Source organism: Euphorbia lathyris, chromosome 3 (genome assembly GCF_963576675.1).
Source record: "Euphorbia lathyris chromosome 3, ddEupLath1.1, whole genome shotgun sequence".
NCBI classification, from domain to species: Eukaryota; Viridiplantae; Streptophyta; class Magnoliopsida; order Malpighiales; family Euphorbiaceae; genus Euphorbia; species Euphorbia lathyris.
The window spans coordinates 54,443,444-54,465,879 of record NC_088912.1 but is presented as its reverse complement, the minus strand read 5'-3'; the positions used below and the strand labels follow the sequence as shown (position 1 = coordinate 54,465,879).

At 35.4% G+C, this 22,436-nt stretch overlaps 1 protein-coding gene across 7 annotated transcripts; it reads left to right on the top strand.

Moving 5' to 3' along the window:
- The first annotated feature begins 1,513 nt into the window (after positions 1-1,513).
- Positions 1,514-4,534, top strand: LOC136222643 (glycine-rich RNA-binding protein RZ1A). 7 transcript variants are annotated; one of them, XR_010685684.1, is made up of 5 exons: positions 1,514-1,672; positions 1,977-2,090; positions 2,352-3,014; positions 3,174-3,473; positions 4,368-4,534. XR_010685684.1 is itself a non-coding variant. In XM_066010382.1 (4 exons), exons 2-3 carry the CDS (start codon positions 1,980-1,982, stop codon positions 2,880-2,882), a joined length of 642 nt encoding a protein of 213 aa, XP_065866454.1. In that variant the 5' UTR covers positions 1,514-1,672; positions 1,977-1,979; the 3' UTR covers positions 2,883-2,900; positions 4,368-4,534. The 7 variants fall into 7 exon arrangements, 2 of the variants coding, with proteins under 2 accessions (XP_065866454.1, XP_065866453.1); XR_010685685.1 differs by lacking the exon at positions 4,368-4,534 and adding an exon at positions 3,558-4,156 and having other exon boundaries at positions 2,352-2,900; XR_010685686.1 differs by lacking the exon at positions 4,368-4,534 and adding an exon at positions 3,558-4,156 and having other exon boundaries at positions 2,352-2,900; positions 3,159-3,473.
- Positions 4,535-22,436: the final 17,902 nt, after the last annotated feature.

The window sequence follows — 22,436 nt, the reverse complement described above, 5'->3', positions numbered from 1 at the left end:
TAATGTCAAGCTATAAAAGACGATTATGAGTTGAGGAGCGGATAGGCCACATGTTTTGTGTTGATAGGAGGAAGTATGTCCAAATATTCCTTAAATTCACTAGGCTCATGATTCTCAAGATCCGACATCATTATAGTAATGACTAAATACCTGAATAAGTCTAGTGCAACTTCCGAAATCAAACTCCCTGATAGATAGTCGTATTACTCTATTTCATTGAAGAAATGTCATATGTTTTATATCTTCAAGAGTTAGTTCATGCCTTTTAAGCACCACGTGGCAAAATTATATTCGACTTTGCATCACATCACACTGTTTTCGAGTAGTTATAATACTTATTTTTTCTTAATAACTTTTCCCCAATTGAATATGATGTGGGTGAGTTTCAAGGGTCCGTGTGGAATTTACCTTTTGTTTTCTTTTTTCCTTGGGATAAGGTGTAAAAATAACCCCCAACGTTTACATCAAGAAGCAATTTTATCCCTAACGTCTAAAATTGTGCAATTTTATCCCTAACATTGGCAGCCAAGAGTAATTTTACTCTTAATATTGGCAAGCTGGGTCAATTTCAGACATTATTATAAAACATATATATTTTGCTTCTTACCCTACAACAATTACATATCAGTTTATTTAAAAAAAGATTTCATATTTTATGTGGTTTAATAATAGAATTGGAGATTAATATTTAGAAATTTTGTGAAATATTTTGATTTTTTTGTCCAACTCGTCCAAAAGACATATTTTTTTTTAAAATTTTTAATTGTTTCATAACTGCTCATATGTTTATGTTCTGTTAGTAATGAGTGATAAAATGATTCGAATGTAAAGTGTGGATAATAAGATTAATAACTCAAAAGACAGTTTGATTAATTATTTCTTAAATGACCTAATACATCAACAACTCCTTAGACCTATCCAAAATAGTAGATTGGTTCCCTCAACTTTGCAAGTGTCTCACTAGCTCCCCAAACTTGTTTATTTCGTAGCACCGGCTCTCTAAACTTGTCCATAAAAGTATATTAGCTCTCTGAACTTTGCAAGTGTCTCATCAACTCTCCAAACTTGATTATTCTGTAACAACTAAATATAAAAACCATAATACTAACTCTCGATCCTCATTCATTCGATCTCTCAAACATGTAATGCTAACTCTTATAATAGGTTGAAAGGTAGGAGAAACGAGAAATTACCTCTCGAATAGATGAAGACGCATTTTTAAAATTTAGGTTTAATAAGTTTTTGTATTTAATTATTACAGAATAAACAAGTTTAGGAAATTTGTGAGGCACTTGCAAAGTTCATGGAGCTAATATATTTTTATGGACAAATTTAGAAAACTCATGATACGAAATAAGTAAGTTTAGAAAGCTAGTGAGATATTAAATTTAGAAAACCAATCTACTATTTTAAATAAATAAGTTAAAATAGCTGGTAATACATAGGTGTTTTTGACCTCAACTTGATAATATTAAAAAGTAAAATTGAGTTAGGAGTAAAATTACCATATCCTTGTCCTTTAAAAAAGTGTCAAAATTTTGGGAAATATCGCTTATCCCAAGAGGTGTTGACACTTTGACTGCGCATTGTTTCCAGTTCTAGGGCAAGCTCTCTCTCTAAACATTAAGCGTTCTTTTCAGGCTACTTCAGCGGCTCTGCTTTGCAAATTCTGGTATTCCAATTTGATCCTTTCTTCTCCACAATTATGTACCTTTTCTTCAATTCCAAAGCATTCTAATCTATTAGATCGATGTATCTTTGTGTATATGTACGAGTTCATTCAGACTGATGTTACTTTATTTCAGATCTATATCGTAATTCAAATAGGCCAAGCGTACCTTTTCTTCTTGCTGTTTCTGTTTCTGAAATTTTGATCGATTTTCCTGGTTGCTATAGGAAACATGGCCATATGTTTTTCTTTATTTTTCTACTAATTTTGAGTTTTCTTTTTCATTGTTTTCCTCTGCGAAATTCAGAATATGTCAGACGAGGTTGAGTACCGTTGTTTTATTGGTGGTCTTTCATGGTCTACTTCTGATAGAGGCCTCAAAGACGCTTTTGATAAGTTTGGTCATCTACTCGAGGCAAAGGTAACAAATTCATATTTTGTCAAAAAAAAAATTGGTTCAAAATTCCAGCTTTTGATTATTAACATGTTCTTTTTGTTGCTGGAATGTTGAGTCTGTTTGGGTTCCACTTGTTTGAGAGAAAGTATGTCTAAAATGAATTAGTTGGTTATTTGGAAAGTTTACATTACAAATATATTATCCTAGAGGTAATGACTGTCAAAGGTATGTGTTAATGAATATGTAAAAAAGACTGTATCATGAGAGGTCTTGGCTGTTTTTTAGGTTGTTGTCGATAAGTTCTCTGGACGGTCTCGAGGATTTGGATTTGTCACTTTTGATGAGAAGAAAGCAATGGAGGAAGCTATTGAGGAAATGAATGGAATGGACTTAGATGGGCGAACTATTACTGTTGATAAAGCCCAGCCACAACAAGGTTCTGGCAGAGATCATGATGGTGATCGTGATCGCGACCGTGGGCGTGACCGTGGGCGTGACCGTGATCAGAACCGTGACCATGGAGGCAGACGTCCATCTGGTGGTGGTGGAGAGTGCTTCAAGTGTGGTAAGCCTGGACATTTTGCTAGGGAATGCCCAAGTGAAGGAGGGGGAAAAGGTGGCAGATATGGGGGCAGAGATGACAAGTATAGCGGTGGCGGTGGTGGGGGTCGTTACGGTCCTGATCGAAATGGAGATCGATTTGGTGGGGGGCGTAGCAGGGATGGTGGCAGCCGTGGAAGTTCAGGAAGTGATAAATATAGTCGTGACCGTTCTGGTCCATATGAGCGCCGTGGCTCAGGAGGTTTCCGCTCTTGATACAAGTACTTGACTGTGGTATGCCACCTAATACTGAACTCTGTATGTTCTGGTCAATTAGAAGAATATCTTGTGCCTGCTTGCACTTGAGGAAGTAGGAACATTGGTGCTACTGTCTATGAATTGTTTAAGGTTTTTGTTTTATCTTTTTTTTTTTTTTTTCCCCTTAAAGAATGTGTTATCTTCATTATTGTCTTGCTGGATCAATCAATTTTCTTTAGTGCGAAAATAGACAATAGATTGCTGCTCTTGTTCCTAAATTTTGCTGACTTCCAGGTTTTGGTTTGATAGATCTTATGCTTTCTTGACATGCACATTCGAGTTGGTTCTAGTTCTGTTCGAATTCCATTACTGGTGCTGGGTTACTTGTTATGCATAAGCAACTTTGAAATCAATTTTGCCACCTCCCATAGGCAGTAACTATAGCACGAGGTGGTTTGCGGTTGGATGGGCATTTGGAGGTCTTAATTGAGTGTTCTACCATTTGGGATTTGTGTGTTCTTACTGAGGAGCGGGAGCTAGCTGTCTGATACATAAATGATCATTTGGGTTACCCTGTTTTCAGTGTCTTGTTATGTTGGATGTGATCGGGTAATTCTTTTTTCCTTATGCTGGCCGCACGCTAGTTATTAATTTATGGTTTGTGCGCTATTAATATTATTAACCTTTTGGCAGGATGCGTGACTTTTTATGGCCTTTTTGGATTCATGATTGGGTTTCTTTGTTGCTAATTGGACACCATTTTTTTAACTTTAAAATAGTGAAAGTCTTTTGGACCGCCACAAGGTATCTACAATTTTATTGAAAATAGGCCACAATCATATTCTACGAGACGTATGGATGGAAGAGATGGAAGTTCCATTCTATATAAACACTTGACGAGTTGTTTGGAAGCTCCTGACGAGTTCTGCAACTGCTGTCTCTTGTTTTGTGGTCTTATGGATCTGTTCCATCTTCCTTGGGTAGACGGTTCTTGTCTTGCATTGTTCCAGTACCTGCATAGGATATTTGGCATTGTTTGATGGGATCCAGATAAATTTGATTTGATCTGTTATTTTTGGGAGAATGATGCTTGTTTTCCCAGTCAGACACATCCAAAGAAAACAAATTTCAAGATGCTTCTTGAATGTGTATTTTCCTGGTTATACAGATTTTGTTTTAAGATTCTTGAAATTGGTGCGGTTTGAGAATTTGAGGAGCTTTTGCTTTTTCTGGCTTGTTGCTTTGCGAAAACTTTACATGTCAATACATAGTTGTGTACTTTTTCATGTTGATTGTAGACCTTAGTCATGCATCTTTCATTGATTTGTGTTGCATCCAGATCGTATGCCATACATTCAATTTTGGGTTTTACAGAAATTTGAAATAACTAGCACGGTAAGTCTTGTTATGTATGCATTAATTTTTATTCTTAACTTTGAAGATGATCAAATTCAGCTGGAAGATATAGTTTCAGCTGTTATCTAACTGATTTTTGTATTTCAGGTGTGTGCTAGATTGGATATTTCTGTTACAAGTATGCTTTTGGTTTGAATGCATTGTGTGAACATTTGATCTCCCCATTATACTTTGGTGGTGTATGTAAAAGTGTATCTGGGAATATCTTTTTGTTACAACTGTCTTACCAAATATTTCAGTCTGGATTTTTTTAATTGTTTACAGGTGAAAGGTACATTATAGAAATCCCTCCCTTTTATGCCTAATAAAACACATTTTTGTCCTTTTGTCCTCTAAGTTCTTTACATCGAAAAAGATTTTGGAATTATGGATCGTAACTTGTAGAGAAGACTATATATAATTAGTTCATGGAGTTGAAAACTAGTTGAGCCTTGTTTGAGTGATTTAAGAAGAGTCTTATCTTGTTTAAGCTATTAATGTATGTATCTAATTGGGAGTATTTTTTTTATAGATATTTAATCGGAATTTTTTCCATGGACGATTTAGATTATAATACAGAAATGGATTAAATATCTAATTACTCGTGAAACTGGGTTAGAGATTATTTTAATTCAGGAAGTTACAAAATATATAATTCAATTAATTCAGTATTTGATGGGTTAAATATACAATCGCTTAGCAAATAAAATAATTGAAGTTTTGTATTGTTCATTAAAATAGTTGGAACAAACAGGTGGATATTGTAAAATTTGAACCGATAATGATATCTAACTAATGCACGTCAATGAGGGGATCTCAAAATTTATTGATACGATACTAGAATAATTAATGTGTGGCACTGACGTGTCCTATTTACTTGTCATTGAAGTTGTTAAATGTAGTCTTATTGAAGCAAAATAGAACTTTAGTTACAAATTTAAGTTTCATAACTATAATAAAACAGTACAAATAATTGACAAACTATGTATACTTGAGTAATCATAAGCCGCATGGGTTAAAAAATGACCAATAACAATAAATAGGCTAAATTAGAAGTGTTCAAAATTGAATGGGTTATATCACAATCCATCTAATTGGTAAAAACTACTCAGTTTTTATGGGTTATAATGACTCAGCTATGTTCACATGCACCTTAATGATCAAATGTATTTGATCATTCGCCGTTAAATATAGACTTAATAAATCTAAGCATTGAGATGTTTTGAATCTCCACCATGTGATTTTAATAAGTCCAGATCTTAATTTTTTTAGTATTCCAGAAATTTCTGGATTGTCAGAATTTTCAAAAATTCCAAATCCAAAAATCTAGAATTCTAAAAAAAAAATAAAGCAGGAGAGAGTAAAATACTTTAATCGTGGGCTATAGCTATTCGTTAAACGACCACATTAGCCACCTCCGGACCCTTTTTAAGGTATTAAGAATCACCTCTATGTAAAGAAAGAAAAATGTTGCTTTGAACAGACGGAGATCCTATTCCTAGGGCATTGGATAAAGTGACAAATTTCCCAAAAATATCCCTCAATTCTAATAGTGTTAAAGAATTTGCTGCGCTTTTGCTAAAGGCAGAAACCACGGAGTTTGTTTCCGGACAATAAAACTACAGATACTTATCTGTGAAAACGTGAAGCCACAAGCTTTATTTTTGAAATTAATCCTAAATTCTATGAAGTTTTGATCTAATGATAACTGATTAAGTTCATTTGGTAAGACACTTACCACAACAACCACCGTGATATGGGATTTCGAAAATTTTGTTTACATAAGAGAAAACAAGACAAATAAAAACGTAGAAAACTAATACGATAATCCAATTGACTAATAATTTTGTCTAATTTGGATTCCAAAAATCAAGCTTGACACCATGCGGATCTTAGGAAAGGGGAAATGAATTATAGTACCAAAGCAAAGCTGCAATCTGAGCATCGAAGCGGAAGTTTGTTTGTTTTCATATATTGCTTTCAAGTGACAAGCTTTAGTTTGGTAGCATGTTTCAGTGCAGAATTGGCAGGACACAAATGCTACCAAATAAAATTCACACTCCTCTGAGAAATACAAGCTAACAGACAAGCACATAAAATACAGGATGCTGATTCATTCGTCCATCCAAAACTAGGTTGTCTCCAATATCAAACAGGAAAACAAAATTCCATTCCCTACAAACACTTGACGTTGTTGAATTCGTGTTATCAAAATACACAACTCCTAAATCTTCTAATCAGACAGAGACAGTAAATTTTCAAATATCTTTTTTCGCATGGCAGAAGCATCATAGGTTGGGTTGCACTTGGAACTGCAAAACGATAAAGAGAATTAACAATTAAGGCAATTGGACTTACTATCTACAATTGGTCTCTGATTTAGCTTTCTCCTTGTATACTTAATTTCAAATCGATCAGCCTTTCCTTTGTTCTTTTGATATGCACATGTTCTCCTAGCATACTTTATCAGATATCGATTTTCATGTGCCAATCCTCTCCTTGTATACTTTATCATATATCGATCAGGCTTCCCATCACCCACTACATTTGCAGAAGCTTTCCTATCATACTTCATGAAATTTCGGGTATCATAAGCTTTCCCCCCTCTACAAGATTGAGATGCAGAGTTCACAAATTTGTTTGAGCAGCCTCCTTCCCCCTCCTTCAATGGCACTCTCATATTGTCATTTCCATTTGAATCTAAATTCATTGAAGTATCATAATCTGAAACCCAAACAAGAACTGAAGTCTCAGGGACAGATATAACAGGGGAAACCCTGCAAGAACCATTAGTAACCAAGCAATTTGAACTGACTGAAGAAAATTTCCTCGAAACCTTAAGTGAGGAAGAGCAATTCATGGCTCCATCATCAATCCCAGAAACGGCATTATCATCTCTGTCACCAATCATACCCAAAGCCGTCCTTCTGGCACCTATAGCCTTCTCCACAGCCAATTCTCTAGCCCTAGTGTCTGTCTCGACCTTCCTATGAGCACCACAATTCACATCCCTAACTACATTCTTAAGCAACCTTTTCCGGCAATTCCCAAGATCAAAAGCCAAAGGATTCTTCCTTTTGCTACTGCAGTATGCCCTTTTGTCGGCGACTAATTTGGGTACCCAGCAGTCTAAGCAAACGGAGAAGTGAGTAGTAGAACGAGAAAATGACCAGGGGGCGACATTGGCATGACTAGAAAAACAAGTTTTGTGAATAATGTGGTTACATTGGGGACAACTAAAGCAATCATCAGACAAACCACTTTTGAAACAATAAGAACAAAGATTGGAGGATTCAACGCCAACAAAGCAATTTTGACAAAGAAGAACAATACGCCATTCACTAAATAGAATTTCGAGAATGTCATTACCAGAGCAAGAATCAATTCGGAATCCGCAAGAATGACATTGGGTTAAGTTGGGCAAATCTCTCGTTCGCTTCTTCTTATCGGTGCTGTTACTGTGAGAGAGAGATGACACTGACGGAGAAAGATTGTCTTCGTGGTTTTTTTGATGCTCTTGGAGTTCCATGGCTTGGAGAGAATATTAGATTTGGGGAATTTAGGGTTTTTCGATTATGATTTGGGATTTGCACAAGCCGTTAAGACTTTGAAGGTCAAGCGCGACATAGTGCCGTGCCGGCTAAATCGCATGGGAGGAATATTTTCTTTTCCTTAAAAAAAGAAAAAGGAATATATAGAAGTATAAGGATTCCATTATCCATGGATAGGTTATTTCATTATCCTCTTATGCAAATCAACTATGATTAACAAATATTAGAAGATTGATTAACTTATATGCTTTAATTTAAATAATTCATTCTAAAAATTACAAAAAAAAAAAAACTGCCTCTATCGTCTCTTTCTCCCTCTCTGTAACTGCTTGCCGATGTTCTAGTGGAGGGCCTTTTTTCCGTTATGGTTATGCTCTTGTAGCCCCCTTTTCTTAATGTAAAGAAGTTCTTTTTGTTTGGTTGGTGTTTGGTCAAGTCTGGTTCTCTGTAATTTTCTATAGTTGCTGATGGCGAGTTCGAGTTTGAAAGGAATGCCGGAAAAGGTTAAATTGACAGATAAGGAAGATGTGTTGGTCGATTTGGAAAAGGATCTTGTGTTAGAGTTGGAGAATTCATCTTGTTTATGTCTTGTTCGTAAGATTCTCTCTTCGAAGCCATTTAATTTAAAGGGTATGGCTATGAGCACAGACTTTTTTCCAGCCTTAGTGATGAGCCTATGTTACATTCTTGCTAATAGTTTTGTGTATGTGGGCTTTATATACGTCACGTTGTGCGGGATACGAGCTAAGACCTGGACCCGGTTTTCTGTATTCCTTAACTTATTTCATATTACTTTATCAAAATCTATTTACATTCTATCTTTCTGGATTTAAAAATTCCCTTCTGTCATATTGGACTTCGATCGGCTACCAGGACTTCGATCGGGGACCCCAGTCACCGATCGACGACCTTTGATGGTTTTCAGGCAATTTTTAATCAGCTTTCTTGGCAATTTTTGCCTTATTTCCACTACTTAAGTGGAAATTAACCGACAGAAAGTGGGGGAGATGCAGTTTTTAGTAAAATAGAAAAGAAATCAAATGAAAATGAAAAGAAAAAGAGAGAAACTTAGTGAAAGTGAGTGAAAGAAGGGAGTTCTTACATAAATCTTACGCAATTTAACCACATTTGAAGGTTCCAACACCCAAATCAAGTATTTTTATAAAGTTATATAGCCGGAAATCACGTTTATCACTAATGTTTTCGCTGTATTGCAATTCTAAAGTCATTGAACTTACAAAATTAATCTTTTTGGGTTCACAACCTTTCATTTCTTGGTGCATTTTGGTCAAAGTACGTGAAATTCAATTTTTTGATATTGTCAAATCACTGCTGCTCGGGTTCGGGTTGCTGCTTCAAGTCTCAATCACGTGTTTGTTGGCCTGCCACACATAATAAAACTAGAAAAGCGCTTTAGAGGTAACTTATGAAGGGTTTTAAAAGCCTAACCTTTTAATTGCAATATGTTTACACTTTTTTTGTAACTTTTGTGCTTATTTTGGGTTTCTATCACGAAAACGGAGAATCTGTCTGTAAGCTTGTCTTTCATCGGGGACTCCTGTTCCAAATCGGATACCTTGTGCCAGATCGATGATAGGGACAAACAGACAGATTCATGTTTTTGTCCGGGTAGAATAGGTTTATTTCGGTAAATTTATTATTTCTGTTAAATGAGGCTAAAACCAATCTCGGGATAATAGGGGTATTTTCGTCCTTTAAAGATATTAAACCGCTTAGATGAATGAACTAGGTTTTGGACACAATTGCATGTTGTTTGCTAGATCTTAGGCTTAAATGAGTAAATGAGTCCTATTTGATCGAGTCCAGCGTCGTAGTTACATCCGAAAGATGGGTTCCAATGTCTCACAGCTAACGTCTATTATTTTGCATGTTTAATAGATTTATTTTTTAGGGCTAAAATTGATGTATTAGGGCTATTTATGCCATTTGTGATTTTGATGTAATAATTTTATCTTTCCAATATTATTTATTGCTTTCGAACGTTAAATGATATTTAAATGAAGTTGGATTAGAAATATAATGGTATTTTAATAAAGACAAGTCTACGCGTTTATTAATCAGACCCTTAAACCTTTTAAGTCACGAACCTAACTTTGAAGAGGTGGCATGTAGTGAGCCCGTGTGCCATCTAATATTTTGACATGTTCCCGAACATTAAAACTCGGGTGGCGACTTTGAAATAATTAATCTAACCACAAAATATGATAAAAGGTTAGAGAAATAGTCAATTGAATGCATACACCCGAAGGGACACGCTAACTATCGTCCTTAAAAATGGTCAATGATGGTGTTATGTGAAAATGAAATCTCATTTGCCGAAATGCTCCGAAAGTAGGGTAATCGAGTTTCGCGGCCGCTCACAGTGGCGACTCTGTTGGGGATAAAGTAAATGACTTAAACAACATAAGAGTTTGACGATTAATGAACCTAAAATTGTCTTTTATTAAAATATATCTGTTGCATCACTTCACTACACTTGCACAGTTTGCACAACTACCCTTTTAGCCTTTTTTGTCGATGTGTACATTCCACACGTTCATGAAAGCCTTGGGTGTATATGTTCTAAACATCAATGACATAAATAGATTTAGTAAATTCTTATCTATCTTCATCATTTTTAATCCCGTAATTCGATGCCCTAACCACTATGTGCGTAGATCCATGGAAGATCGCCGATGGGAATAATGATTCATTGCGGACCCATATCTGCAGGCGCTATTAAGTCTGCAAGTACTATAAATTCTGCTGCAAAAAATCAAGCTTCAATCTTCATTAGATACAAACAAGACTGGATACGTGCACTATCAATTTCACTATTTGCATTTGCAGATTTGTAGGACTATGTTTTGATGGTTTTGGATTCCATATCTGCTTGTGCTCATTTTTCTTCATTTTCTTTGGGAAAATGATTAATATAATTGGTTTGGCTTATCTCGAGTTGCAAAATATTCATTGGATTTTTTTTATCTGAGTGCGGCCATATCGTTCTCTTCATGGATTTGTAAAGAAAACTTTGATTCAATTTTATTTATTTGTTTGTTTTGTATGAGGAAAATAAAATGTGAAAATGAGATGGCTTGTTGGATGCATAACGGAGAACGACAAGCGGCAAAGAGGAGAATGGCATATTTGAAAGCTTATCTCTTTCCTGAACAAGCTTCTACTGTTGCCATTGAACTTCGCTTTATTAATAAGAACGAAATTGCTATTGTTTAGAAGTTGCAGTGAAAATTGCCATTTGTTGCTTCACTAAGATCAACAGTGAATCCTTTCTTTGGAGAGTGGGAGGGGTTAGAGAGAGAGAGAGAGAGAGAGAGTTAGAAAAAGAACTATCTTCAAGAGAGAAAAACAAATAAATTTGAAGAGAGAAAGAAATTGAGTGAAAAAGATGAAGTGGTGGAGAGATAGGGGTACAAAAGAGAAAAGGGATAAAATTAATTTCTTTTTTATAATTTATGGGTCCCACTTTTACTAATAGCTGAAGGAAAAATGATGACGTGATGTGTTGACTTCTAGTTGACCGGCCACTTTTACATGCTATATACCATAGTGGGAGGTCACCAATAAGATTGTACATATTAGTGTGACAAAATGAAGGCTGTACACCAAAGTGTGAAATGAGGCAAAGGTTGTGCACCATGGATGAAATTTACCCGTTATTTAGCCTATCCTTTAGAAACTAAATTGAAGGGTTAGAAAATTAGTTCCTAGAAGTTAGTGTCTAAAAACCTAATTAGTATAAAATTAGTAAAAGTCAGTGACCTAAACATGTTATGGTAGTAAATTAATAACCATATTGACAAGTTTTTGGCTACACTAAAACAGTTAGCCTTTGAAGCAAAAGTGATGAAAATACCCAAATTGAAGGGTTTTCTCAAAATTCCAATTTTAGGGGCTGCAATCACAACCAAAACATGTAAGAATAACTAATTAACAACTAAACTATCAAGAATCTAAGAAACACATGCAAAGAAGCTATAAATTAGAATGTTAAAAAGTTAATGTTAACACAAAAACGAATTTAGAAAGCACAAATTAGAAAACTAATGTTAGAATCATGCATAAAAAAAAATGGGTAAGAAACCATACCTCAAATGTTAATTTTGGTGAAGGAATGAGGTTTTTGGGTGTTAGGGTGTTTAGAGAGAGAAGGGGAAGAGAAGAAGGAAAAAGAAAAATGGAGGGGGAGAGAGAGAATGGAAGAAATGGAGAAGAAAAAGATGGGGTGAATTTCACCCCACTTTTACAATATATATATATATATTATTTTTTTTAAGTTCGGAAATCAACTGATTCCCGAACTGGCTCGACCGAGCTGGGCCTGCCCAGTTCGCCAAACAGGCCTCTAGGGCCCATCTCATCGAGTATGGGGGCAATTCCTGCCCCCTTTTGCTTGGTGATATATATATATATATATATATATATATATATATATAATAAAAGACAATTAACTAGAAATAAATGAGTTCAATTGAAGGAAAAAATTAAAAGGCAAATAAAACAAAAATAACAAAAAAACAAAAAAACAAAAAACGAAAAGATAGATAGTTTGCTGTTTCATCCAGAAGTTGGAACAACTCGACTACCCTTTTCCTGCCACCTACTCTTTTCTCTGAATTTTTGGGTTATTTTTCCGTGGTGCTTAGAACAGAACCCTGGAGCCTTTCTTGTATCTCTCGGTTTATTTGAGCCACTTGCTTGCTCAAATCTTTGCAAAAGGCCTCTTATTGGCGAGCCTGGCTCAAATTTCCTTCAAGAGGGTCACCACTTCATCTGGAGAGTTAGAAGGTGGCATAGGAGCTTGAGGTTGCTGCTGATATAGGGGGTATGCCAAGCCCCTGATCTCTGTGCTCATGAACGAACCCACTAGGAGGCCTTAGCACATTTTGGTTTGAGTTCTCATATGACAGGTTCGGGTGTTGAGGTTTGCTCCAATTGTTGTAGGAGTTATAGTTGTTGGGGTTTTGGTTATATCTTTGTTGTCCCCCAACATAGTTGACATTCTCCATCCCATCTCTGGCGAAAGGGTTTCCGGCTTGACATTCCTTTCCATATTGGTTGCCGCCACAATGCACACAAGTGGGAGGTTGACTAAACTTAGCCAACAGAACGTCCATCATTTTGCTCAGCTCCGCTACAATCGGGCTCTGATCTTGGTCTTCCACAACAAACACTCGCGTTTTGAGGGACCAGAGAGTTTCTCATTTTGCCATTGCACATTCTTCCGAGCTAGCTCACTGATCATCTCATATGCCTCTGTTATTGTTTTTCTGAACAAATATCCACCTGCAACGGAGTCTACAGTAGCTCGGTTAGCAGACGTCAAATTGTGATAGAAGACGCTTACCAGCTGACATTTAGGAATATCATGATGAGGATTGATGCGCCTCCAACAGAAGGCCCACTAAGGGATAAGTGTACCCCATCATTATCAAGTAATAAAATCTGGACAAGTCCAGGTATCGAATCCACTGGATTTATTCTTGCAAGTACCGATCTACTCAGTCTCGGTTGTTATCTAGGTTGTGGGGGGTTTGAATTTGGTTTGATTAAATTACCCTACTCATAGTTAAGTTACCTCTACTCCTGTCTAAATTATTCTACTCCTAAGTCATCTTTTACCAATGTAATTACCCGAATGGACATGGGGTGATGCGATAATAATGAAAATAGGTTGTTTAGACAACGGATTTAAAACCTAATCTAAGTCACTTGTGTCCGAGGCGATTAACCCTACCTATCCTTCTGAGGTACCTAGTTCGTGATTCCCTTGTAAGGCCTAGCTTTAAGGCTCAGCAATTTGGGCTTAATCATCTATAGGGTCGTCAATCCTATAGGCACTGACTAGGTCAGATTCAGCTCACAATATGTGCCAACTTAATATTTGGATTATCGAATGAGTTAAACCAATCAGACAAAGCGTAAGACAAAGATTTAAGCAATAAAACAATTGAACAAAACAAAACTATAATATTATTAAAGATGAAAAAGTGTTGTCACGAAGATACAATGAGCCTAGGATTCATAGCATGGATCAGAGGCTAGACAGAATATAAAAAGAGTAGAAAAATCCCTTTCAGGGAACCTGTCTACCAATGCAGGCGTCTTCCTAAGACTTAAAGATGGAACTTGAGCAATCCTCGGTGAATGGAGCTTCGGAGGTGTCTTCAATGGAGGTTGAAGGAGATGGAGGAGGTGGAGAGGATTTCTCAAGATGGAAGCTAGGGTTTTTACAAAGATAAAATAATTCCTAATAAATGGAACGATTTATAATGAAAAACTAAAACCTATTCCTAATAAAAAAACTAATTAATAAAACCTATTCCTAATAAAAGACCAATTAATAAAAAGTTTTCCTAATGAAAGACTAATTAATAAAGAGCTATTCTAATGGAAAAATAACTCTTCAAATATTATTTAATTAATTTATCTTTGGGGATAGAAAATCTAATTATTTAAATACAAAAAGCCCAAAGATAATTCCTAAAAATCTGCCAAAATATTCTGCATGATTTTTATTTGAATTTGATGCGCCGAGTGGGTCCTAGTTCTGATCCTTAAAAATATCCACCTTTAACTCTAAAAATCTGCACATAATCTCATAAAATATTATTTAGATAATTCACCTACCAAAAATTCTTTTTAATTACCAAGTCAAATTTGATTTATTTTTGGTAGGTTAATTTCTTAATTTTGGGTACAGATAAAGCTCAAAATAACATGTAGAGATTAATTTACTAAAAGTGACAAAATACTTGACAAAAGTTAGGAATATTTAATAAAAAGCTAAAAAGTAATTTAAAAACCTAAAATTGACAAAACAATAATAAATTGCTATTAAAGTAAATAAAAAGAAAATAAAAGATACAAAGTAGTCCCTAAAACCGTACTAAAAGATAGAGGCTTTTGACCCTATCAAACCTCCTCACACTTTAAAGATTTACTTGTCCTCAAGTAAACTAAAAACTAAACCCGCAATCACAAGCCAAGCTAGAAAACCTCCTGGCTTTACTAGGCACCTGGCACAATTTTGAGCATCTGTAATTACATGTATTCGGAAGTACAAAGAAGAGACGCGATATCCAAAAGCCGCATTTCAATTATCACAGTTCATATTTTTAAGAAAAGGATACATGTTTAATTAAACGAGCTTAAGGGGATAGCTAAGTAAAACACCTCACCATAGGTAGTTCACTCAATTTTGGTGGCTAAAGTGTTTACTCTCGGCTTATGTTCTTGCTTAGGATTACGTTGACTTTGCATGTTCATCTGAGTTCCTCCACTATGCTACATGACTCCGATGATATCAAAAACAGCCTCGAATTGGGGTTGTAATGTGGTTAGAAGAGGGTTAAAGGTACAAACAAGGGTTAGGAGTTCCAGCGCTAGAAAAACAAAGTTAAAATTGCTTTAGCAAATATGAAGTGATTGAGCCTTTTATTCATTATTTTTTTCTTTTCTGAGACGTTTTGATCTTTAAGGAATGGGGAATGAAGTTCTCCCCTTTTTGTTCGTCTCTTTTCTTTTCTTTTTCTATTTCTTTTTCTTGTAATAGTGATGCTCATTCACCTCTTAGCCTTTTGGCTTGCTACTATAATGCCATAAACAAAGAGAAAGCCCCAGAAGAAAACAAAGACTCAATGTGAGCTTTGCAAAAACTCGGGTTAGGTAACAAACTAAGTGATAGTTTGCAAAAATTGGGTTAGAACGAAAGAAAAACTACAAGCTATAAAATACAGGCTCAAAGGGGCTTCCTAGAGTAGATGAAAAAAAGAAAATAAGGTAAAGAAAATGTTAGTTCTAATGAGGCTGATTCATCGTTTATTATCTCAAATCATTGCATGCAAGTTCAACTCAGTATTAGGTGCAAAATCTGTAATCTTCCACAAGTCAAAGCATTCACACAAAAATGTCAAGAAAAAGAGCTTTTTGATGTTCGCTCTTAGGCTCAAATTCAACTCACAATTCTTTGGGTTTCAATTTTGTGTTCATTAGTTCTCCCCAAGTTCAAATTCAATATCACATGCCTTCAATTCTTAAGTTATCTACCTAAGTACTGATTTTAGCATTTCTTCAAAAGTAGGGTCTAATTGCAATCTTTAGCTCATGCTCTTACATATATAAGGATTGTGTCCTACACCTAAACTAGTTGTCATGCAATCTTAGATTCGGTTCTCAGTCCCCATAAACAAATAACGAAACTTTAACTTCTGATAGAGTGTACAATTTTTGAGATTATAACATACTAAAATAAACTAAAAACGAAACACAACGCAACACAATGTATTTAATTAATTATTTATTTATTTTTTTGAGATTTTTTTACAGCTCGCCGAGCTAGAGGGTAGTACCCGAGATTTTTTTTTTCGGGAATTTTTTTTTCCAGCTCGACGCGAGCTGGCAGGCAGAAGGTCCGAAAAAATATTTTTTTTTAACCCGAACACTGAAAGGGAGGCAAAAGAAAGAAAAAGAAAAAAACGGAAAAGAAAACTAAGGAACTAAACTAAAAACATAAATGTATAATCTAAATAAAATAAACCTGAAAAGTTTTATTAAAACTTGGGTTGCCTCCCAAGAAGCACTACGTTATAGTCGGTGAGCTCGACATAGAATTCCCTCCTATGTGTATGCTGACATTCGCGTTAGGAATTCAAATTCCTGAATAAATAATCCGTACCTGCAAAACAGATTATCAGTTTCAAAGAATTTTAATGAAAGCAAAGGATGAAATTTAAATAAATTATGAAAAAGTTTAGTTTGCTCCCTTTTTGATTCTCTAGGTAGATCAAAGAGAATGAAAATTTATGAACATGGAGCAAACCCGAACTCTTCTATTTTTGGATTCTTCTCTAGAGGCTCAATTGATTCCTCAATTAATATTGAAACTTTTGGTTTCTCATAATTGGGGATCAGTTCTTCTTTGTTAATAGGAAAAGATATTACCTTATCAACCTGACCTACCAAATTGGGTTCTTTAATTGATTCGCCCGCGGTTGAATCAACTAGAATCCCTTTTTGTATGCATAAATTTTTAATTGAGGCATACAAATCATCAGTTTGATCTTCGTGAGTAGATAGGAAGTTAAGCAAATGCGTAACAGACTCCTTATTTCCATTGTTTCTAGCCATTTTCTAAAAAAAGAAGAATCATTAGAAATAACAATAAAAATTAAAAACAAATATTCACACAAAAATATTCACAAAAAGAAAATATTCACAAAAAGTATAAAGAATTATATATAAACAAGTATAAACGATATGGACAAAGGATATTCACATAAAGAATGCCTAAACTAATAAATCGACCTTTGGTTCGATATTGCAGAAGAAATAAATCCCCGGCAACGGCGCCAAAAACTTGATGCACCTCCAGCAGAAGGCTCACTAAGGGATAAGTGTACCCCGTCGTTATCAAGTAATAAAATCTGGACAAGTCCAGGTATCGAATCCACAGGATTTATTCCTGTAAGTACCCATCTACTCAGTCTCGGTTGTTATCTAGGCTGTGGGGGGGTTTGAATTTGGTTTGATTAAATTACCCTACTCCTAGTTAAGTTAGCTCTACTCCTATCTAAATTCTTCTACTCCTAAGTGATCTTTTACCAATGTAATTGCCCGAAGGGACATGGGGTGATGCGATAATAATGAAAATAGGTTGTTTAGACGGATTTAAAACCTAATCTAAGTCACTTGTGTCCGAGACGATTAACCCTACCTATCCTTCTGAGGTACCTAGTTCGTGATTCCCTTGTAAGGCCTAGCTTTAAGGCTCAGCAATTTGGGCTTAATCATCTATAGGGTCGTCAATCCTATAGGCACTGACTAGGTCAGTTTAGCTTGCAATATGTGCCAACTTAATATTTGGATTATCGAATGAGTTAAACCAATCAAACAAAGCGTAAGACAAAGATTTAAGCAATAAAACAATTGAATAAAACAAAACTATAATATTATTAAAGATGAAAAAGTGTTGTCACGAAGATACAATGAGCCTAGGATTCATAGCATGGATCAAAGGCTAGACAAAATATAAAAAGAGAAGAAAAATCTCTTTCAAGGAACCTATCTACCAATGCAGGCGTCTTCCTAGGACTTAAGGATGGAACTTGAGCAATCCTCGGTGAATGGAGCTTCGGAGGTGTCTTCAATGGAGGTTGAAGGAGATGGAGGAGGTGGAGAAGATTTCTCAAGGTGGAAGCTAGGGTTTTTACAAAGATAAAAGATAAAATAATTCCTAACAAATGGAACTATTTATAATGAAAAACTAAAACCTATTCCTAATAAAAAAAACTAATTAATAAAACCTATTCCTAATAAAAGACCAATTAACAAAAAGCTTTCCTAATGAAAGATTAATTAATAAAGGTGAGCAGCTAAATACCGCACTCAAATTACTATCACCGCCTTCATTTGGACTTTTTTGCCCTTCTCATAATTTTGATCAAAAACTAAAAATTCTCTCTCCAAAATCATAAACCCGAAAAACAATAATTGAAATTATGAAAATAATTGATGTGTAACAACCTGAACCACGAAAATGGACGATTACGAGTCGGAAACATTAAAATTTATGTTTTTTTATCAAAGAACTCATGAAAATAATACATATTTTTCATGACGATTTTGTATTTTTTGTCACAAAAAATTGGGGAATTTTGCATTTTTCGTCATAAAAAATTGAACGATTTAGTATTTTTCGTCACTAAAAATTTTACGATTTTGCACATTCAAAATTTGGCCTAAACGGATGCGGCATCCGTTCGGCCCATGGTGGGGGCGGACGTGGCACTCCGCCCCACCAATGGTGAGAACGGATGGCGCATCCGCCCGGCCCATGGTGGGGGCGGATGCGCCATCCGTTCTTGCCATGGGTCGGTCGGAGTGCCGCGTCCGCCCCCACCATGGGCCGAACGGATGCCGCATCCGTTTAGGCCAAATTTTAAATTTTTCTCTCAAATTTTTTTTCTCAAATTTTGAATCAAAAATTATGCAAAGGGTAAAATTGTCAAAAGATGGCGGTAGTAAGGAATTTAAGGGCGGTAAATAGCAATACCCTTAATAAAGAGCTATTCTAATGGAAAAATAACTCTCTAAATATTATCTAATTAATTTATCTTTGGGGATAAAAAATCTAATTTTTTAAATACAAAAAGCCCAAAGATAATCCCTAAAAATCTGTCAAAATATTTTGCATGATTTTTATTTGAATTTGATACGCCGAGTGGGTCCTAGTTCTGATCCTTAAAAATCTCCACCTTAATCTCATAAAATATTATTTAGATAATTCACCCAAAATTAATTAATTATCCTACCAAAAATTCTTTTTAATTACCTAGTCAAATTTGATTTATTTTTGGTAGGTTAATTTCTTAATTTTGGGTACAGATAAAGCTCAAAATAACATGTAGAGATTAATTTACTAAAAGTGACAAAATACTTGACAAAAGTTAGGAATATTTAATAAAAAGCTAAAAAGTAATTTAAGAACCTAAAATTGACAAAACAATAATAAATTGCTATTAAAGTAAATAAAAAGAAAATAAAAGATACAAAGTAGTCCATAAAACCATACTAAGGGTTTTTGACCCCTATCAAGGACACATGTGAAGCATTTTTTTGAATCTTGTCCAGGATGTGTGGAGCGCCTCGTGCTCAGGTTGGTGGAATAAAGTGATCTCACTTCTCAGCATCACCGTCTTGGAAGGAGGGAAGTAATAGGAGAGTAACTCATTTTCCAATTCCGCCCATGTGGTGATCGACCCGGGCTCCAACAACCTCAGCCATTCCAAAGCTTATCCAATTAGTGAAAATGGGAATAACTTCAGCCGAACAACGTCTTGAGGGACTCCATTCATCTTTACAATGTCTGCGCACATCAGAAAACGATCCAGATGATCATTTGGGCTCTCTTGCATCTCACCCCCAAACAGACCAGTTTGTTGAATCAAGTGAATCATTCATGACTTGATCTCATAGGATTTAGCTGGAATGTTAGGGGCCACGATCCCAGCTAGGTGGTGGTGTCGGTGTGGTGCCAGAATTTCACTCATTAACTGGGTGTCGGGGACTGTGTTCCCAGTCTCGATGTTGTTTTTAATGTTGTCTCCTATCACGATTGGCTGGATATTCTTAGTTTGCCTGCTCCTGCAAAAAGTACGTTCAAGTTCAAGATTAAGAGGGACACAAGTCACACCCGCTGATCGAGTATGCATAAGCTGAAAAAGGATGAATAAAACAGAGCTTCAGAAAAAATACAATCACAACAATCAACAATACTATTCACAACTATTATCCAAATTACAGGGGTGGTAACATGATTTACAGTTATACACCTAAAAAGGATATTTACAAGGAACTACTATGCTCTACAATCGATATCTATACCTATTTAAACTTTAAACTATAGGATAACAACAATAGATTACAACTATCTTTCATATGTGCAGAATTTTACAATCATAAAACATATAATACAGATTTTACAATGTAATAGAATATAAAATAGAAGTATTAGAAATATAAACAAGTAATAAAAGTAGTAATATGAACATCTATATACAAATGGAATGCTTAAAGTAACAATTTCGACCTTTGGTTCGATATTGCTGGAAAATAAATCCCCAGTAACGGCGCCAACAACTTGATGCGCCCCCAAGCGAACGCTCGAAGACTCACTAAGGGATAAGTGTACCCCGTCGTTATCAAGTAATAAATCTGGATAAGTCCAGGTATCGAATCCACAGGATTTATATCGCAAATACCAAACTACTAGGCATCTAATGTTATCTAGGAGATGATGGGTTTAAGATTGGGTTTGTTTAAGTTAAACCTACTCTTAATTAAGTTAAATCTACTCCTAAATGATCTTTAGGAAGGTACTTTAACCTGGAATGGAATGGAGCGATGCGATAATATTGATTCCAGCCTAATTTAACATTCAATTGTCAACCTAATCTGAGTTACTTAAGCCTAAGGCGATTAAACCTACTTATCCTTTTAGGGTTCCTAGTTTGTTATTCCCTTGTCAGGCTGAAACTAGCTCTAAGGTTCAGCAATTTGGGTCTTACCAACTATAAGTTGTCAATCTTATAGGTTCTTCGATTAGGGTTAAGCAAAGTCGACTCGCAATATGAACCTAAATGATATTTGGATATTTGAATGATTTAAACCAATTAGGAAAAGCATAAACAGAAAAGAAACAACAATCAATTCAAGAAATTAAAATTTAAAATTATATTAAAGATGAAAAGCAGTGTTTGTCACGAGGATACAATTAGCCTAGGATTCATAGAAAAGATCTAAGGCAAACAGAAAATAAATGAGAAGAAATCCCTTTCAGGTAACTGACAGTTATCGAATCCACAAAAAATAATGACTCGTTGATTATCCAGTTTAATCAGATAGCTGTATGTTAGTTTAATCAAATGAACAATCAACTGTTATCATTCAAAAGGAAACTAACAATTGAGATAAAATCCCTAAACATAGTGAATAAGCAAATGATATGAATGAAGAGAAAATACTAGAAGAAAAACGATCTCACAATACTTGAAGATTCCTGCCTTTGAATTATCCCTTAACCAAAATAAAGGTTTAGCTATGAATAGCCATTAAGAACAAAATAAGTGTTTTGAGTTTTCCAGTATGAAAGATATGTTCTCTGAAAAATGTAAAAGTCTAAGAGAGAAGAGAGAGAATAAACAATTCTAAAAACCTAATGTTTTGTAGAAAATATATCCCTAAAAGTTAGCTAACAAAAAGAATATTTTCCACAATCACAAACCTTTTCTAATCTTTCTCTATCCCTTATTTTCTGTCTTCTTGTTTGAGTAGGAAAAAGTCCTGATCAATCTAAACATCAGCAGTTCGGAGGTCTTAGTCTTGGGTAAGACTAACTCCATTTTCATTTCAGCTCCATTGATTCAGCTAGTCCTGGGCAAGACTAACTCCATTTTCGTTTCAGCTCATTTGATTCAGCTAGTCTTGGGCAAGACTAACTCCATTTTCGTTTTGGCTCCTTTGATTCAGCTCCAAATTTGTTTCTAGTCCAAAGTTTCTACAAGATAAGTCCAACTCTGCTCCTTTTAATCATTTGAGTCCTGTGGAGATAAATCATACCAAAACAAGCAATAATACCCAAAATAACACTAAATTAATTAAATAACCTAACACTAAAGTGGACATTTGAACGTTGAATTGGACACTTATCAGGAACTTATCGACCAAACAGTCGTCTTCCTAGGACTTGAAGGATGATCGACCTTGAATAATCCCTTAGAGCACGGAGATTGATGTTCTTCAATGGTGGACGGAGGAAGAAGAGGGATTCTCAAGGTAGGGTTAAGTTAATTTTACACAAGCTAAAGATAATGAAATACATAATAAAACGTTTTATTCATAGTTGTAGCTAACCTTAAACCTATTCTAAAATATTTCCCGATGCAGGTAGGAAGACGGGGGCGCGATCGTACGGACGTGGGGTCGAGAATCAACTAAAAAGCTTATTCCCACAGGCCAGCTCGCCGAGTTGGCCTACAGAGGCCAGTTCGATAGGCTAGTTCTCCCAATTCGTCGAGCGACTCCCGGGGGTCCCAGAGATGCGATT

What these genes read in the sequence shown, in the direction of transcription:
- LOC136222643 (XM_066010382.1), top strand. Translation starts at nt 1,980, where the DNA reads ATGTCAGACGAGGTTGAGTACCGTTGTTTTATTGGTGGTCTTTCATGG. An exon ending in GTCATCTACTCGAGGCAAAG is followed by an intron (nt 2,091 to 2,351) that starts GTAACAAATTCA and finishes GCTGTTTTTTAG; the next exon opens with GTTGTTGTCGATAAGTTCTC.